This window comes from Mustela putorius, unplaced genomic scaffold (genome assembly GCF_011764305.1).
Source record: "Mustela putorius furo isolate JIRA1106 unplaced genomic scaffold, ASM1176430v1.1 tig00000179_pilon_pilon_pilon, whole genome shotgun sequence".
Lineage (NCBI taxonomy): Eukaryota > Metazoa > Chordata > Mammalia > Carnivora > Mustelidae > Mustela > Mustela putorius.
The window spans coordinates 9,005,822-9,022,783 of record NW_025421305.1 but is presented as its reverse complement, the minus strand read 5'-3'; the positions used below and the strand labels follow the sequence as shown (position 1 = coordinate 9,022,783).

General features: G+C 39.1%; 1 protein-coding gene across 10 annotated transcripts in view; it reads right to left on the bottom strand.

Annotated features, from left to right (window-relative positions):
- The window catches only part of DGKH (diacylglycerol kinase eta), a 203,030-nt gene that overhangs the window by 31,764 nt on the left and 154,304 nt on the right, over positions 1-16,962 (bottom strand). For 9 of the 10 annotated variants that reach the window (XM_045076628.1, XM_045076632.1, XM_045076624.1 and 6 more), the window contains 9 exons: positions 16,836-16,932; positions 14,109-14,216; positions 12,556-12,669; positions 12,175-12,309; positions 10,582-10,745; positions 6,734-6,839; positions 5,108-5,200; positions 2,061-2,180; positions 1,619-1,727 (listed from right to left, as the gene is read on the bottom strand). In XM_045076628.1, coding sequence (XP_044932563.1) covers positions 1,619-1,727; positions 2,061-2,180; positions 5,108-5,200; positions 6,734-6,839; positions 10,582-10,745; positions 12,175-12,309; positions 12,556-12,669; positions 14,109-14,216; positions 16,836-16,932 — 1,046 coding nt within the window. The remainder of the gene's footprint in view (positions 1-1,618; positions 1,728-2,060; positions 2,181-5,107; positions 5,201-6,733; positions 6,840-10,581; positions 10,746-12,174; positions 12,310-12,555; positions 12,670-14,108; positions 14,217-16,835; positions 16,933-16,962) is intronic. The other variant, XM_045076630.1, reaches the window with a different exon arrangement.

Below are 16,962 nucleotides of genomic sequence, written 5' to 3'. Positions count from 1 at the left end.
AAGCAAAGGTTGGCCAAAGAAGATGCAAAACAGAGTACAGCGGCAGTGCCAGCAGAGGGAAAGGTTAAAGGTGTCATTTCCACGAAACCCCAATTTCACTTTTTCCCCCATGCAGGTTACAGACTCTCCATCCACACAGAGATCCGACTATGCAGAGACATTCACTGATGTGCATGGGTGCCTTTACCTTCAGCTCAATTTCCTCTCCAAGCCACCCACACCACACAACCCAAATAAAATATGTACGTCTCATGATTAGGATCAACAGTCCGCGATCCAAATACACTCTGATGATTTCCTTAAGACCGCATATGAAATCAGTTATAATTGAATTAGCTACAAGTGCTAATGAAAATTGAAAATCTGACATGGGCTTCTGAATTTTACTCCAGGTGCGGCTGAATTCAAGTAATGACTTCATTGATTTTAATTATTAACAAGGATAGCACTAAATGTGTTGTTAGCTCACTTTAAGGTCCTCTGGAAACTGTCAATACTGCTAAGAGGAGTTGCACTGTTATTTTTCAATATGTATCATTGTTTTATACATTTTATTCAACATTGATTAGCTTAATTCAAATTTATTTGGTTGTAAAATGCTGTATTTGGGGATGCCTGGGTGGCTTAGTCGGTTAAGCCTCTGCCTTCAGCTCAGGTCATGATCTCAGGGTCCTGGGATTGAGTCCCACACTGGGCTCCTTGCTCAGCAGGGAGCCTACTACTCCCTCTGCCTGCCACTCCCCCTGCTTGTGCTCTCTCTCTCTCTCTCTGACAAATAAATAAGTAAAATCTTTAAAAAATAAAATAAAATAAAATGCCATATTTGATTTTAAAATGCCCTTCAACAGCTGCTCTACAATTGTCAAAAATTAGATCACTTTTTCAAAGGAGCTAGCTCACTTGGAAGGATAATAAAGTGACTGGATTGTGAAAGGCACCTGTCGCCATGTACACAGAACTTGCAGGGGCCTCGGCAACACTGTCGCATTAAAAGTAATTTCTAGGACAAGGGGGAAAGGGAACCAGACAAAAAACACCAAAAGCAGTTTAATCTTTGCTTGAGAATGCAAGTGTCACTGTAGACTGTGATGACTTAGGGGTGGAAAAGGTGCAGTAAGTCCTTGGAACAGGAGAAAGGCAATGTGTAACTTTAGGTAGAAAAGTCTATTTAGCAAGTTAAAGGAGTAACTGAAAGTTTCTACATTCCTTTTATCAAAGGGATGTAGACTTCAAACTCTGAAGGAGAAAAAGAAATTATACACCGATGTTACGAGAGACAAAGGACCGTCTCAACAGATGCATGGATGTCCACTAAACGGATAGAAGCAAACCAGCGCCCACCTTGTTTTCTTGTGTACTTCATTACTATAGACCCCTACCGTTTGGGTGGATTACTTTAGGTGGGACAGGATTTGCTTTATTGTGGTAAAATGAACATAAAATAAAATTCACCATTCTAACCATCCTATGGTGTACAATCCAGTGCATTTAGTACCTCCATAACGTGCAGGGGTTGCCACAAATAATTCCAGAACGTTTTTATCGCCTCGGTGACATGGCTTTAATAAGTTATCTTTTGCACAGGGTTCTACTTTCCCTTCCAGTGCGGATCACCTACCAGGCTGTGAACTTGTCTTCTGCTTCTGAACCTTTTCCTTTTTAAACTTTGGCACGATCCGAAAGACTGTGCTTCTGCTGTTTCTCTTGGTGCAATCCATGGGGGGCTCCTGTTCGAGTGGGGCAAGAAAGGGATTTGCTCAGGATGTGAAGAGAAGGAAACCTCACTCTGATCTTAAAGCCAGCACAGGAATAGGTTATGAACACAACACACTGTTGGAGTGGTGACTTGTTAAAAATTAGAGACCATGATGCTACATACTCCTGAAAATGGACTGAAGCCTGTGAGACACTTTTGTTCACGGAAAAGCCTTTGCTCGCCTGTTCAAGAGCAGCACATTTGAAAGTGGTGCTCGAAATTTATTCTCCCTTGAATATCTCTTTTTCAAATTCTATTGTCACAAAGTCTGCATTTATAGAGAAGTGGGACACATTTTACATACCGCGTCTTCGTTTGGGTGTAAGATATAGTAAAGCCACGGAATCTCCGTTAACTTCTGCAGCTCCACCTCCACGGAATGTAAGGCATTAGAAACGCGCTCCTCATGTGGGGATTCTAACTGCTGTTTACCAGCAGATTTCAAAAAACAAAATAAAACAAGGCTCAGTGACCAATCTCAAACAGAAGAAATTCGTTTTACTTTGACAACGAACATCCTCATCTCTTATGAGGCTAGTCTAGGTTATCGTTAGTAAGATAAAGGAATATAGAGGGGTGCCTGGGTGGCTCAGTAGGTTAAGCAACTGCCTTCAGCTTAGGTCATGATCCCAGGGTTCTGCGATCTAGCCCCGCATAGGGCTCCCTGCTCAGGGGGGAGTCTGTTTCTCCCTCTCCCTCTGTCTGCTGCTCTGCCTACTTGTGCGCGCTCTCTCTCTGTCAAATAAATATATAAAATCTTTTAAAAAAAAGAAAAAAGGAATATGGGAAAGAAAGAACAGATTATTTTATATTGAGCTCACTTTTTAAAAATCTGGACAGATTTATCCATACTTTTCAAAGATAATACAAGTAGGTAGTGTGACTTCAATAATGTCACAGAAAAAAAGTATTGCTTTTGGTGGTTTTCTTTCTTTCTTTTTTGTAAATTCTTTCCTCTCTCCCTCCCTTCCAATCCATGCATCCATCCACCCACTCTGCCTGCTTGTCTCACTATTCTACTTCTTTGTGGCAAAAATCCTTCCAATTTCCATAGGTCGCTATGTAAGCAAATAATACTATTTTTAAAAAACGGTCAAAAACATGTCACATCATAAGAAATGCTTGGCACAGAAATCTCCCAGAGAATTAAAATAATAAGTTTAAGGGGGAAAAAAAACCCACAAATCTCAAACATACAAAAAAAGCTGTTGTAAAAATCAGGGCAAGAGCAAAATGCCCAATGGTTTGCAATCTGAGAGAGGGTTTGGAAACTTTAAGGGGAATTTAACCGGTCATTTATAAGAACTATCCACTTATTTGATGCAGCTATTAAAAAGCACTTAGAAATTCAATAGTAAAGGTGAAATAAACACTGTTATGTGTAGAACAGGAAGGGAGGCGACTGCCTTCTGGTCCTAAGCCAACAACCAAGGGAAGGCTGACCAATGGTAGGAGTCTTAGTTTCTTCCTTAACAAACAGTAGAGTGACTAGATTATTTCTATGGTCTATTCCAGCAAACCAATCCTTTCAAAATTTACTTTAAGATTGTCGAACATCTACATATAGGTTCATAGAACTTTAAAATGAACGTTCACTGTTATTTATTATGGTCATTCTTTTTTCTTCTCGGTTATTCAAGGTATTTACCATTTCTAGTAGTTAAGAAAAATATGGAGATTCTCCAGCTTGTCATGTAAAATTTACCACTTTCCTTTGAGTCTAAGAATATATATCTTATAAAATTGATAACATGGTATTGCATACTCATTCTAGAAGCAAAATAAAGTGTAAAGCTTAGTTGATCTCAGATATGATTGACACTGTGTTATGATGTCAATATGGTCAAAGGTTTTGAAAAAATTCACTCGTATACATTTTAAACTAAACACTCATATTTGACAATGACAGAAGTAGATCAAAATGACTAAGAGTGTGCGCGTGGTCCTTCTATAAGAACATAATATAATTGGTAAATATTAATCAACTAACACTCAGTAGGTGCTTTCAGTGGAGAGAACTAAAATATAGAACAAGTTATGTTTCTAGTTGTTGTCAGATATGTAAAACATATCTTTTATATTTCAAATAAGACAAAATATACATGTCCTTCACCTTAAAAGGGGGATCAAAGTCACAGCTCACTGGATTTCACTGGACCAATTTTAGAAGAGCAACAAGAAGATTCTGGTTGATAACAGAAGTGCCAAGAATTGGCAAAATATTCCACTGGTTTTATCAAAAATATAACCAATGTGTCTTCCTGAAAGTTTTCTTTCTGGCCATAGCAGAGGCAGCCACGTCCTGCCCTGAGGAAGTTGTTCTTCAGCTTCCTCTGGAGATGGTAAGAGCCAGGGATGTCATTCATCCCTGAAGCTTCTCTTTTCAGATGATGAAAGATGCTCCAAGGATGGTGCCCTTCTGGCCTCCAATCGAACAGAAACTCCCAGCACAGTTACTTCGTTCACTAGACTGTGACACACCTCCCATTTTCCCACTATGCCAGATACTATGACTTTTACTACCACTTTAATTTAGGCGTCTATTTTCCAAAGCCAGAGAGAAAACTACAGTCAAGAGGAAAGTTGTAAGATCATCACGGACTAGTTCATCAGAATCGTGACAAGGAAGAGGAAAATAGCTAAATGCATCATAAATCATCAGGCTTTCTAAACAGTGACAGCAGCGCATGTGAAAAACCCACAGTTGAACGCTAGGTGGCGAGAGGACCCCATATTCTAGAACTTTTGAAACCAGTGAGAGAATAAAAGGCTGACAAGGCAGACTCTGGGCAAAGCAAACTGGACATCTGTGGACTTCTAGCACTTGAGGTCCACGGAACGTGGTCAGATTCAGACCTGCCCAAAGCTTCATTTCCAGCACCGATCTGAGTTAATCTAGAGATAAGGCTAGCTCTTGAGAATTTAGTTCTTGAAACATCCAGTGTTGCCCTTTCAGTAAAGCTAAGCACTGCATCAATCATATTTCAAATGTTAATTTTGGGAACAAAGCCGATGATTTCCTCTACTTCTCTGCCACCAGGAAGTAATGAGCTCCAAAGGAATGCCTGCTACACTGCAGAAAGTTCAAGTCTCTCAAAGCTGACTGGGGAGAACAGGACTGCATGACAACCTGGTGGCATCTGTGAGAGGAGACTTCTACCCCCATTAGCCCAAATCATAACTCCCTGGGGTAGCCAGGCATTTTCTGGAAGGCAAAAGCCAGGTAAAAGGGAAGCCCCAAGGATGGAAGCCAGGAGGCTGCTCTAAATTAGAATCCGAGGAATGAATGTATGAACAAAGCCAAGGCCCACACACGGGTCACCATTGTGTTACCAGTCATCTCTTCCTTACCAAAGGGACCCTGCCCACTAGCAAAGATTCTGTTTCATTATAAAGTGCCTTCACATTGATGGCTATTTCCGTGGCAGTGTCTCTCGTAAGACTCTAGAAAAAAAAACAACACATCAAAGACAAGTAGTTCTGGATTAGGTTGGGATTCAATCATCAGCAAATACTTAACATTTCATTCTTCCCATAAATTCACATCACATGTATTTTTACAACTCAACTCCAATACTATTATAACTGAATGATTTCACACTCGTATTTGTTCACAGGGTTATTTCTTCGAATCCTTACATCTCAGAACCAAAGTAGTGCTCTGATAGGCCCCTATCTCCCACACACAAACGTGTGGATACTCGCAACCACATACACATGTCCCCACAAAACTGTTCAGTCAAAGAAAATGATGCCATATCAGATAATGGGGTATTTTCAGATCACACTCAGTTCTTTCCACTGACTTTCATTCTCAGAAGTTCCGGCCGGCGTATTTTTTAGACTTTCACCTTGAGGACTAGCACTTATGAATTAATTTAGGTAACTTCCATTGAATAATTAAAAGAATAAGTGAAACCATATGATACTTGACTCTCTCTGCTTGACTTATTTCACTCAGCATAATCTCTTCCAGTCCCGTCCATGTTGCTACAAAAGTTGGGTATTCATCCTTTCTGATGGAGGCATAATATTCCATAGTGTATATGGACCACATCTTCCTTATCCAAACGTCCGTTGAAGGGCTTCTTGGTTCTTTCCACAGTTTGGCGACCGTGGCCATTGCTGCTATGAACATTGGGGTACAGATGGCCCTTCTTTTCACTACATCTGTATCTTTTGGGTAAATACCCAGGAGTACAATTGCAGGGTCATAGGGAAGCTCTATTTTTAATTTCTTGAGGAATCCCACAAATGGAAGGGGAGGTGAACCATGAGAGACTATGGACCCTGAAAAACAATCTGAGGGTTTTGAAAGGGTGAGGGGTGGGAGGCTGGGGGAGCCAGGTGGTGGGTATTAAGGAGGGCATGGATTGCATAGAGCACTGGGTGTATAACGTTATCACCAGGTTTCTCTAAGCCACAGCCTTGTACCATGTATCACACTTCAAAAGAATTGTATTCTTTCCTTTTTTATTTTTAACACCCACCTTAAAAAAATTATAGAAGTTACAAAATTGCAGCATCTCCATTAAGAAGTTTACCTACTTTACCAGTTTCATAGAACAAAATGAAGTGGGAATAACTTCTGTACACAGCCTCGACAATGAATGAGCACCTCTAATAAAACACGTGGTATATGGTTTGCCCTACATCAAGGTGCAGGGGAGAAGGTGACAGAAAGAACAAGGAGGGATGGCGGCAGCTCGAAGGAGAAGGAGTGTAAGGAAGATGGCAAGGCATCGAGTGATTGAAAGAGAAATGTGGAAACAAGGAAGAGACTTTAAAGGAATGGAATGGGAAAATGGCAGGAAAAGAAAAATAAAAACATGGCCACAAAGTTTTCACAAGCTTCTGGCAGACACTCCTATAGACTGTCCAGAGCTGTTTCAAAGGGCATGGCCCATGTTATCGCATCGAAATATACATGTAATACATAACAATCTGTGGAATGAGAATTTACCACGAGCGCCTCACCTCTGGGAAGCGTGGGTTGGCTTTATTTAGGGCGTGGGAGCATGCATTCACAGCATGGGCCAGCTCTTGTTCCAAGAGACAATGGATTGTGGCTGCGTCACAGATCCTGAAAGCAAAAATGAGGCAGGTGAACAAAAAAAAAATTTGAGCATTGCTGATTTTCCGCAAGTGTAGAAATGGGAGAATGAGACAAGTCGTTTAAAAAAAAAAATAGGGAATATTTTAAAATGGGTTCAGCTCAATTATGAATAACAAAGCACAGGTTTATAAAATTCAGACCCTGCTGTAACAAAGAATGTAAAACCCAAAATCTTTATAGGAAAAGTTAGGCTTAGAATCACAGAGAAACACACTAAGGTACATTTTGGAAGAAAAAAACACAGCAACACTTCATTTTAAAGTATCACTGGCAAGTGAGATGGGGCAGAGCAGAAACTTCATCTTTTTTTTTTTTTTCATCTTTTATTCATTGCAACTTCAACCAGGAACAAATAAAACAAAGTAGGGGAAGAACATGGCCATAGTTATCATCTGTACGCTAGGTGCTTTACATACATTATCTAATTTAATATTCACAACTTAAAAGGTAGCTGTGATTAATTTTCTCCACTTTATAGATGAAGATCTTGAGGGATTCGGTAAATATGCAAAGCTAAGAAGTCATAGAGCCAGGATTTGAATCTATGTCTATCACAGTTCCAAAGTCTGTTGTACCGAACAGACAGGATCCTGGAGGACACTAAGGCCAAAGAAGAAAAAAGGAGGACAAGTTCCACCGATTGCTGGAAAATGATGGAAAGTTGGAGGATGAGCAAGAAGGCAAATCTATGCAAATCCTTTTTGCTTCTAACATCTATAAGGAGAATGATCTTTGCACTAGAAAGAGTAAAACAAGAAAAGAGACTAGGCCTGTATTGTTGAGTCAACAGGAAAGTACGAGAGTGCTTAATTCCTCAAGATCATACAAATGGTATCCAAGCCACAAAGACATTTGCAAATGTCATCTCAAATATTTCTACTGATAACCTTGAGAAATCATAAAGAATGTGTTACTTATCAGAAGAATGCAGGTGGGTAAATGTTATTCTAATTTTCAAAAAAAGGAAAAGAAATAAATCAATTTCAGAACAACATTTCCAATTGCCCACTAAAATTTCCTCCCAGGTCTCTCTTTTTTTTGTTTAAGATTTATTCATTTATTTGAGAGAAAGAGAGAACATGTGTTCATGAGTCAGGGGAGGGGATGGTGCAGAGGTAGACTCCTGCTGAGTGCGGAGCCTAATGTGAGCCTCTTTTTCATAACCCTGATGTCATAACGTGAACAGAAACCAAGAGTCAGATGCTTAATTGACTGAGCCACCCAGGTGCCCCTCCTCCTAAATATTTCTAATGTAGGTTAAATTCTGGAAGTTCAACATGGACCCTTTCATTTTTCCTCTCAACTCTACTTTCCCTCCTGAATCCTATGGTTCCATCAAAGGTTCCACAGTCCATCCATCCATTCACTAGAACCTGAGGGTCATCCTGTCTCCTAATTCAGGCCATTCAACAATTTTAGATCATAATTAATCTTAAGTCTCTCTTCTTTCCATCTCTACTACCTCAGTCCATCATTTCCTATCAGGACCATCCTAAGAGCATTTACCCTGCCCTTGCTTTGTTATCTTGCAAACAATGCTACACATTGCTTCCAGAAGCATCTGGATAAGACCTGGCCCCTCCTCCCTTCTCCAACCACATTTCCTCCTCTCTCACATATACCATGCCATCCCCAGTTCCCTGAGATTTCCTAAAAGTACTCCATTCACACTCCTCTGGACCTCTGCCCAAGCTTGTTCCCATGTTGAGAATGTTCCTTCTCTTACTCTCCCATCAGGGCTTGGCTAAGATCACTTTTTTCAGGCAGCCCTCCTTTGCATTCTTGGCCTCCTGTGTGTATCCACAGCGCCCTACTGAGCCCTGTGATGGCACTCTAGCCACACTTTCTCTCTTACCATCCTGTCCACAAATTAAGAAGAGGACTACAACCCAGCCATTTTGGTGCCCCCCACTGCTGAATATGGTGGTTGGCATGCAGAAGAGATTCAAAATTATTTGTTGAATACTGAATGAGTAAGTTCTGAAAGTAGATGAGTAAGCCTGATTTTCATCTCTTGCAAATTAGAAATAACAACAACAACACATATGGGGAACCAAATTAGGTTGACCAAAAGCAGGTCTGGCCAACCTTCACTTCCCTTTTCTTGATAAAGTTATTTGGTTAGTTGACAGGAAGTTAATTTAGGAAGTATATTTGATTTCAAGGGAGATAATACAGATAGTATATTTTGATTTCAAGAAAGTGCTGTAGTTCTATTTTTAATTTTTTGAAAAATCTTCCATGCTATTCTCCATAGGTTATTAGTTAGATTGATTATGGTAATTGTTTTATAATGTATACATATATCATATTATCATTTGTAGACCTTATATACATATATATGTGATTTTGTCAATTATTCTTCAATAAAGCTGGAAAAGCAAAAACAAAACAAAACAAAACAAAAAACCCCAAAACCCTGCAAATTGGGAGTCCACAGAAGTTGTTTATATTACCCTAAAACGGATCTCTCTGTGATGAAAGGCTGAGATGTACAATAATGCAGTTTTATGCATTTAACTAACTAAATACTCATATTCTCAAACCTTGCTTCTAAGCCACTCAGTATCTTGAGTTATCATACTTTATTCTAATTCTTAATGTTGGGGTCTCTAGCAGTAGGAAGTTCAAATCTTTTCTCTCATATCTCTAACATCTAGGACATTTTAGGTTTCTAACAAATATTTATGTATTTATTTAAGATTTTATTTATTTATTTGAGAGAGCATGAAGGGGGGACGGACAGAGGGAGAAGCAGACTCCCCACTCAGCAGGGAGCCCGATGAAGGACTTGATCCTGGGACTCCAGGATCATGACCTGAGCCGAAGACAGTCCCTTAACCAACTCAGCCACCCAGGTGCCCTCCAACAAATATTTAAAGAGCTTTGTTTTCCTTCTTTTCTTTTTCAACATCTTTATCAGTGACCAGATGAAAGTGGAAAGACTATAATAGCTACCGTTCACAGAACACTATATATGTCCGTTGTGATGTGCTATTAAGTTCTTTATGTGGTGGGTCTCATTTAGCTTTCACAATGACCTACAGAGTACCTCTTACTATCTCCATTTGGTAGAGAAGATTTAGGTGAAGAAGGGATAAGAAACTTGTCCATGGTTGGCCTCCCTTCCCCCAACAAAGTTGACTCCTGGGTCATCGTGATTTTTATCTGTTTCACGCTCCTGGAACTTGTGTTTTCATCTCTTCCCTTTCTGTCTACTAGAATGAACTCCTATGTGGTCGGTCTCCCAATCTCTAGATATGTCTTTGGAAACTGGTTCTCAGACTTTTCCCACCTAAATTTCCTTGGGAGCAGGGCTTAATATTTATATTTCCTTCTACATTCCAGAAGCATTTAATTGATAATTATAAGGTAAAATATACATAAGTAATAGAGCACAAAGACCGTGTAAAACTGGGAAAATAAACAGTAACAGAAAAGAGCACCGTGTGGTAGGGTAAGTTAGCCAAGCTCTCCACCGGGTTTCAGGAAGTCCAAAGTCTGTTCTGCAGAGAACACAGGAGTGTGTGTGTGTGTGTGTGTGTTGGAGAGGGTTTAATTGAGGCATAAATGAGGCAACAAATGAGGTAGGAGAGTAAATGTATCTCTTTTAGATAGTCCCAACGATGGACATTACTGATCAAAACTAAAAAACAAACCCGGTCAAGACCAGAGTTGTTCTCGCCTGCAGCAAGCAGAACCACCCTACCTAGTAATGAGCTCCTCTGCGGCCTGGGAGCAGAGCTGCATCTGGGACACTTCTTCTGTTGCCAAGTCAACAGCATGCTGGATGTACAAATGGGTTCGAAGAACTGGTTTACCGGAATCACACTTTTGTTTATCCTCCCAAGATTTCAGCGTGCTTTCAAACGCCTATTTAACAACAATGTTGCAAGGAACTGTTAGTTTGGAACTCCGAGACCCATACATAAGAGTGTATTTAAATGTTACAAGAAATGACTGCTTTTTTATTTTTCCCCTAATCTGAAGCTTCATTAAAGAAATCTTAAGATACAGGAAAGCTATTTTTAAAGTTTTCCAGTGTTATCATAACAAATAAGTAATGTAATCAGTGATGAGGAGGGTATCACTGAAAAGTTTTTTAAAAGACAACTTCAATTTAGGCTTCAATCTGTACTTGAAAGGCATAATAGACAAGATCAAGATGGATAGTGGCAGTCTTTGATCTTAATTAAAACATATACTGGAGGGGCGCCTGGGTGGCTCAGTGGGTTAAGCCGCTGCCTTCAGCTCGGGTCATGATCTCAGGGTCCTTGGATGAGTCCCACGTCGGGCTCTCTGCTCAGCAGGGAGCCTGCTTCACTTCCTCTCTATCTGCCTGCCTCTCTGCCTACTTGTGATCTCTGTCTGTCAAATAAATAAATAAAATCTTTAAAAAAAAATATACTGGAAAAGGCAAAAGTATGGAGACAGGTGTTGAGGTAAGAGAGGGAGTGATGGCTAGGTGGGACAGAAGGAATTTTGAGGGTAGTGAAACTAGCCTGTAGCATACTATCATGGTGGCTATAAGTGATTATATATTTCTTAAAAACTATAACATGTACAACATGAAGAGTAACCTATGACATTAATTAATCAATAATTATCAATACTGGCTCATCAACTATAATAAATATACCATACTAATATAAGATGTTAATAATAAGGGATTGGATATTAGTGAGGTAAGGAGATATGTGGGAATAGAATTAGAATTCTCTGTATTTTCTGGTCAATTTCTCTGTAAACCTAAAAAATAATAAAAATATAAACTATTAACTTTTTTTTTTTTTAAGAGAGAGAGAGTGCACGCATGTGCTCATATGAGCCAGGTTGGGGAAAGTGGGGAAAGGAGAGAGAATCCCAAGCAGGCTCCATGCTCAGTGTGGATCCCTATGTGGGCCTCAATCTCACAATCCTGAGATCATGACTTGAGCAGAAACTAAGAGTTGGTTACTTAACCATCTGAGCCACCCAGGTGTCCCTAGTCTATTAAATTGTTAAAAAACTAAATACTTGTTCATATTTAAAACCACAATGACCTAAACGTTAGATTTGCGAGGCAATTTAAGTATTTTTCCTTGGTTTCTATTTTCCATAACAACTGAATTTTTTTTAGTAAGCTCCATACCCAGTGTGGAGTCCAATGCAGGCTTAAACTTACAACCCTGAGATCAAGACTTGAGCTGAGATCAAGAGTCAGACACTTAACCGACCAAGCCACCCAGGTGCCCCCACAGTTTAGTAATTTTAAGAGGCTTGATAAAAATCTAGAAGAATATGTGTATATGTTTTTACATACCCTGTCCCTTGTTAGCATCTGAGCTCTGTTTTTGTGCACAATTTTGATAATTCCTGGAGGCTGAACCCATGCTTCACCATCCACCTGCACTGGGACTCCCTCATCGCCAAATATAGTGATTTTTACCGTTCGGCACTGAAATAAAATGATCCATTTTAGAAAAAAAATCATCCTGAGAAACTGACAATCTGCATTCAAGCCTGACGTTTAGTCCATTTCAGTGGAATGGAATGTATATTTTTCCAATTATCATGACATAGTAACAACTGACATGACAAGAAAGTTAACATTTTATAGATGAATAGACAGTGCAGGAGTCCTTTGGAATAGCTTCCCCAGTCCTCTAATCTGCAAAGTTAGGTTTGATCAGAGAAAACAAACCTGGGCTATTCGATGATGCTGCAGTTTAATGACCCTTGAAACTGCCATTTGCATGCTATCAAATATTGCAACGACTTCCAGGATCTTGTCATCAAATGATGGTGCAGCAAATATCTGAAAGGAAACACTGCATTACATTTCCCCTGATGAGGTTAAGGTTTACATGAAGTGGCATATCAGCAATGTAAACTCTGTAATATACATATTAAAACAAAAATTTAGGAAAATAGTAAAAAATTGTTCAGTATCAAGTAATATTCCAATTAAAATTTTCATTGAAAATATCAGGACATGAATTTGCAAACATTGATGATTTCTTATCATTTCTGTAAGCAGAGTGCATGGTTTAAAATCCCATCTCTGCTACTTCCTGTGTGAACTTAATGTCAGTTTCTTCACTGGTAAAATTTAGATTAAAACTGTGGTTGATAGTAATAAATGTGAAGTTCTGAGAACACTATCTGATTACCTAGTAGGTGCTGTTAGCTTTATTTATCTTTATCTCACTGATTTCTTTTCTTTTTTTTTTTTTAAGATTTTATTTATTTATTTGACGGAGAGAGATTACAAGTAGGCAGAGAGGCAGGCAGAGAGAGAGAGGAGGAAGCAGGCTCCCTGCTGAGCAGAGAGCCCGATGCAGGACTCGATCCCAGGACCCTGAGACCATGACCTGAGCCGAAGGCAGCGGCTTAACCCACTGAGCCACCCAGGCGCCCCGATCTCACTGATTTCTTCCCTTTAAAATATTTAAGAGTAGTTACAGGCTGAGAAAAAAATTAGCTGCTAACTAAGTTTTATAGTTCAGTAAGATTGAAATACATTCACATAATGAAAATCGCAAATATATTCCAATTTATGTTATACTCTAAACTCTGTCTGCTCATTCAAGGACTCTGAAAAAATGGGCCAGTGGGAGCTCTTGCATTATAAGCCTGAAATAAATGGGGCTATCTTTCCTTACATGTGATTCTTCAAAGACTGTGATAATTCTTTTTTTTTATTGTTATGTAGATCTTAACAATTGTTCCTTCTCTTTCATTTTATTATTTTTAAAACATTTATTACATTTGCTAGGTTGTGTTTTTCCTTTTTTCGACTTTCCTGTCAAAACACAGCACTAAATTTCAAAGGCCCAATGAGCCCTCTTAACATTTCTAAAGATAAAAATAATAGTAACAGACACAAACTTAGAAAGTTAAAAAGTACAGAAGGTATTTTGGTAAGCAGAATAATATCAATTCCCCCTTCCCACTCCCCAAATGTCCATGTCCTAATCTGCTGAGGTTATGAATGTTACTTTACGTGACAAAACAGACTTTGCCGAGGTCATTACAGGAGGGACCTTGAGAAGGAGAGATTATCCTAGATGACATACTGGGCCCAATGTAACCACAAAAGACACTGAAAGTGGAAGAGAAGGGCAGTTGGGGATATCAGAATGATGCAGTGGGAGATTCAGGCTTCCTTTGTGGGCCTTGGAGATGGAGGAAGGGGCCATGGGCCAAGGAATGTGGGCAGTCTCTAGCATCTGGAAGGTAAAAGAAAATACTTACATCATCCTCTTTAGTTCCACCCCAAAAGTTAGTGCCTCCTGCATAGCTGGGAATGTTCAACACTGCTATTCCTTGCAGACTGGGGAGAGGAATATACTGCCCATCACACTGTAAGGTAAAAATCTTAGAGGTTAGATAAAGAGAGCAAAACTGCTAGCTGGGAAGCCACTCGAACACCCAAGACAAAGGATGACAGTGGGAAGTGTATTGGCAATGTTTGCTTTTCCTGCAAATATATTCCTACACATTACCTTTCTTTTGTTTTTCTAATTTAAAAAATCTGAAGCATATACATTCCTATGGCAGAAGTCATTACAGAAAACCGACTTAAGATAACATTTTACCTCTTCTTTCTGTCAAAATCAGGCCGTACTTTTCTGGAGTTTTTTTCAGATCACTTACAATATCCTCCCTTGCATCATGGTCACCTTTGTGCTCATGTCAAGTCCTTTTGCAAGCAGGTTCAGGGAGGGCTTCTGGGTCCTAACCACCTCATCTAGCTGGTCTCTCAACTCCTGGAACTGCACTCCTGCTCTGTAACTAACTGTTGGCTGACCAATCTCAAAGCTGGGTTTCTCAGATAGAACCAAAACTAAGAAAAGAAAAACCATGAATGACCCAGCAATTGCACTACTGGGTATTTACCCTAAAGATACAAATGTAGTGATCCAAAGGGGCACGTGCACCTGAATGTTTACAGCAGCAATGTCCACAATAGACAAACTATAGAAAGAATCTAGATGTCCACCAACAGATGAATGGATCAAGAAGATGTGGTATATTATATACAAAATAGAATACTACGCAGCCATCAAAAGAAATGAAATCTTGCCATTTGCGACAACGTGGATGAAACTAGAGGGTATCATGCTTAGCGAAGTAAGACAAGTGGAGAAAGACAACTATCATATGATCTCCCTGATATAAGGAAGTGGAGATGCAACATAGGGGGTTAAGGGGGGAGGAGAAGGATAAATGAAACAAGATGGGTTTGGGAGGGAGACAAACCATAAGTGACTCTTAAGATCTCACAAAACAAACTGAGGACTGCTGGGGGGAGGGGGGTTGGGAGAAGGGGGTGGGATTATGGACATTGGGGAGGGTATGTGCTATGGTGAGTGCTGTGAAGTGTGTAAACCTGGTGATTCACAGACCTGTACCACTGGGGATAAAAATATATTATATGTTTATAAAATATTAAAAATTAAAAAAAAAGAAAAGCCATGAATGTCAGGAAGTATCTTATACTCTGTGTCTTCTCATTAATCAACTTCAATGAAAATAAAAATTACCAATTAGATAGGGAAAAAAATGTCCTCTGGCTGGTGAGTAATTATACATGACAGGTAAGCAAATTCTTCCTGAGTAGGAGGTTTACTCCTTCATTTTAAAAGAGGAGAGCTTGCAGAGGTCATACATACAACAGATGCTATAGTTTCATTAATTCTTACAATAAAAAGTAATTAACATAACTTTATAAAACTTGCATTTTAATGCCTGATTGAAATGATCTCTAAACTGTAGAACAAATGAAAATCCAATTTTCAACCATTTTAGATAACAGAATATTTTACACTTGGTTATATTCCTTCGTGCATTTTTTATATTTTCTCTTTTTTTCCATGAAAATACATTCGAAGGTCTATACTCTGTCCTAGCACCTAGGGCCATTCCTGGCACACAGCTAAGGCTCACTGTGTATTTATTAAAATGAGCAAACATTAAATATTGAGTAGATTAATAAACTTTTTCTGAATCTGTATCTTTGTGTGCTTTAGAACAAGCAGTTTAAAACATATAACTAACTTAAAGGAAATGGAAGATACGCCAGTAACATCCATCTTAATTTCTCAGCGAGGATAAACCAAACCAGCTGATCATGTTCATGTGCTCCAGAGTGGAAGGCATAATGAGTTTATCTTTACTTGGACGTTTAGTTGATAATGAATGAGCTAGGCAATTCTGTAGTCTAGGTAACACCTAAAATAATAATGCTCTGTTTAATTTAATGAGCTGAGGACTTAAGATTTGCACACTTTTCTGTACATAGGATTTTCCTTAAATTAAAGATATCTGGTTATAAAAAGATACAAGATAGGAAAGACATGTGTATCAGGATCAACTATGAATATGGGACCAAGAGGGAAAGAAAATAAAATTCACAGAAATTAGACTTTTCACAGCCATGCCCCCAATCTTGTTTCTCCTATTAGTGAAGGAGATTTAAAAACCTTTGCCATCCTTAATTTCCTCCTTACATTAGTAAAAACTACTAAAAAATTTAAATGCTCAAAATCTCTTTTTATTTTACTATTGTAAGAACTGGAACAAATACACAGACTCAAAAGAGTCTATATGCTATGAATTTTTCTCAGGGATTTGTGAAATGTCAGGCATCATAGAATTGGGTCCGAATTTGTAAACGTAAATGAGAAAATCTGTGAAAATTCGTTAGAAATGCTCTCCTCTAAATGTTCTCTCCTAGCTCCACCTTCTCAGGGAGCACCACGATGCTACAGAACCATCCACATTTCAGGAGCTAATGATAATGATAACTCATATGTCATCCACAGCCAGTGTCTCCACCTCCTTTAGTATAAAGTCGATAATCACCTCCAATGGGTGTTTAAATACTTGAAGAGTCACAGAGACCAAATCAGCTCCTCAAATGTCATTATTTTTCTAAGTAAGATAATCTGAACTATCCTTACTTCAAGATGAACCTACCTCAAGCTGAACCCTCTGTTCTAAATTCTTGTATGATCTCTGTAACAACTCCCGGGTTCCAAGGACTCCATACCACATCAAGTTTTTAGTTCGGCTCCTGAAATAAATATTGGCAGACAATTCAATG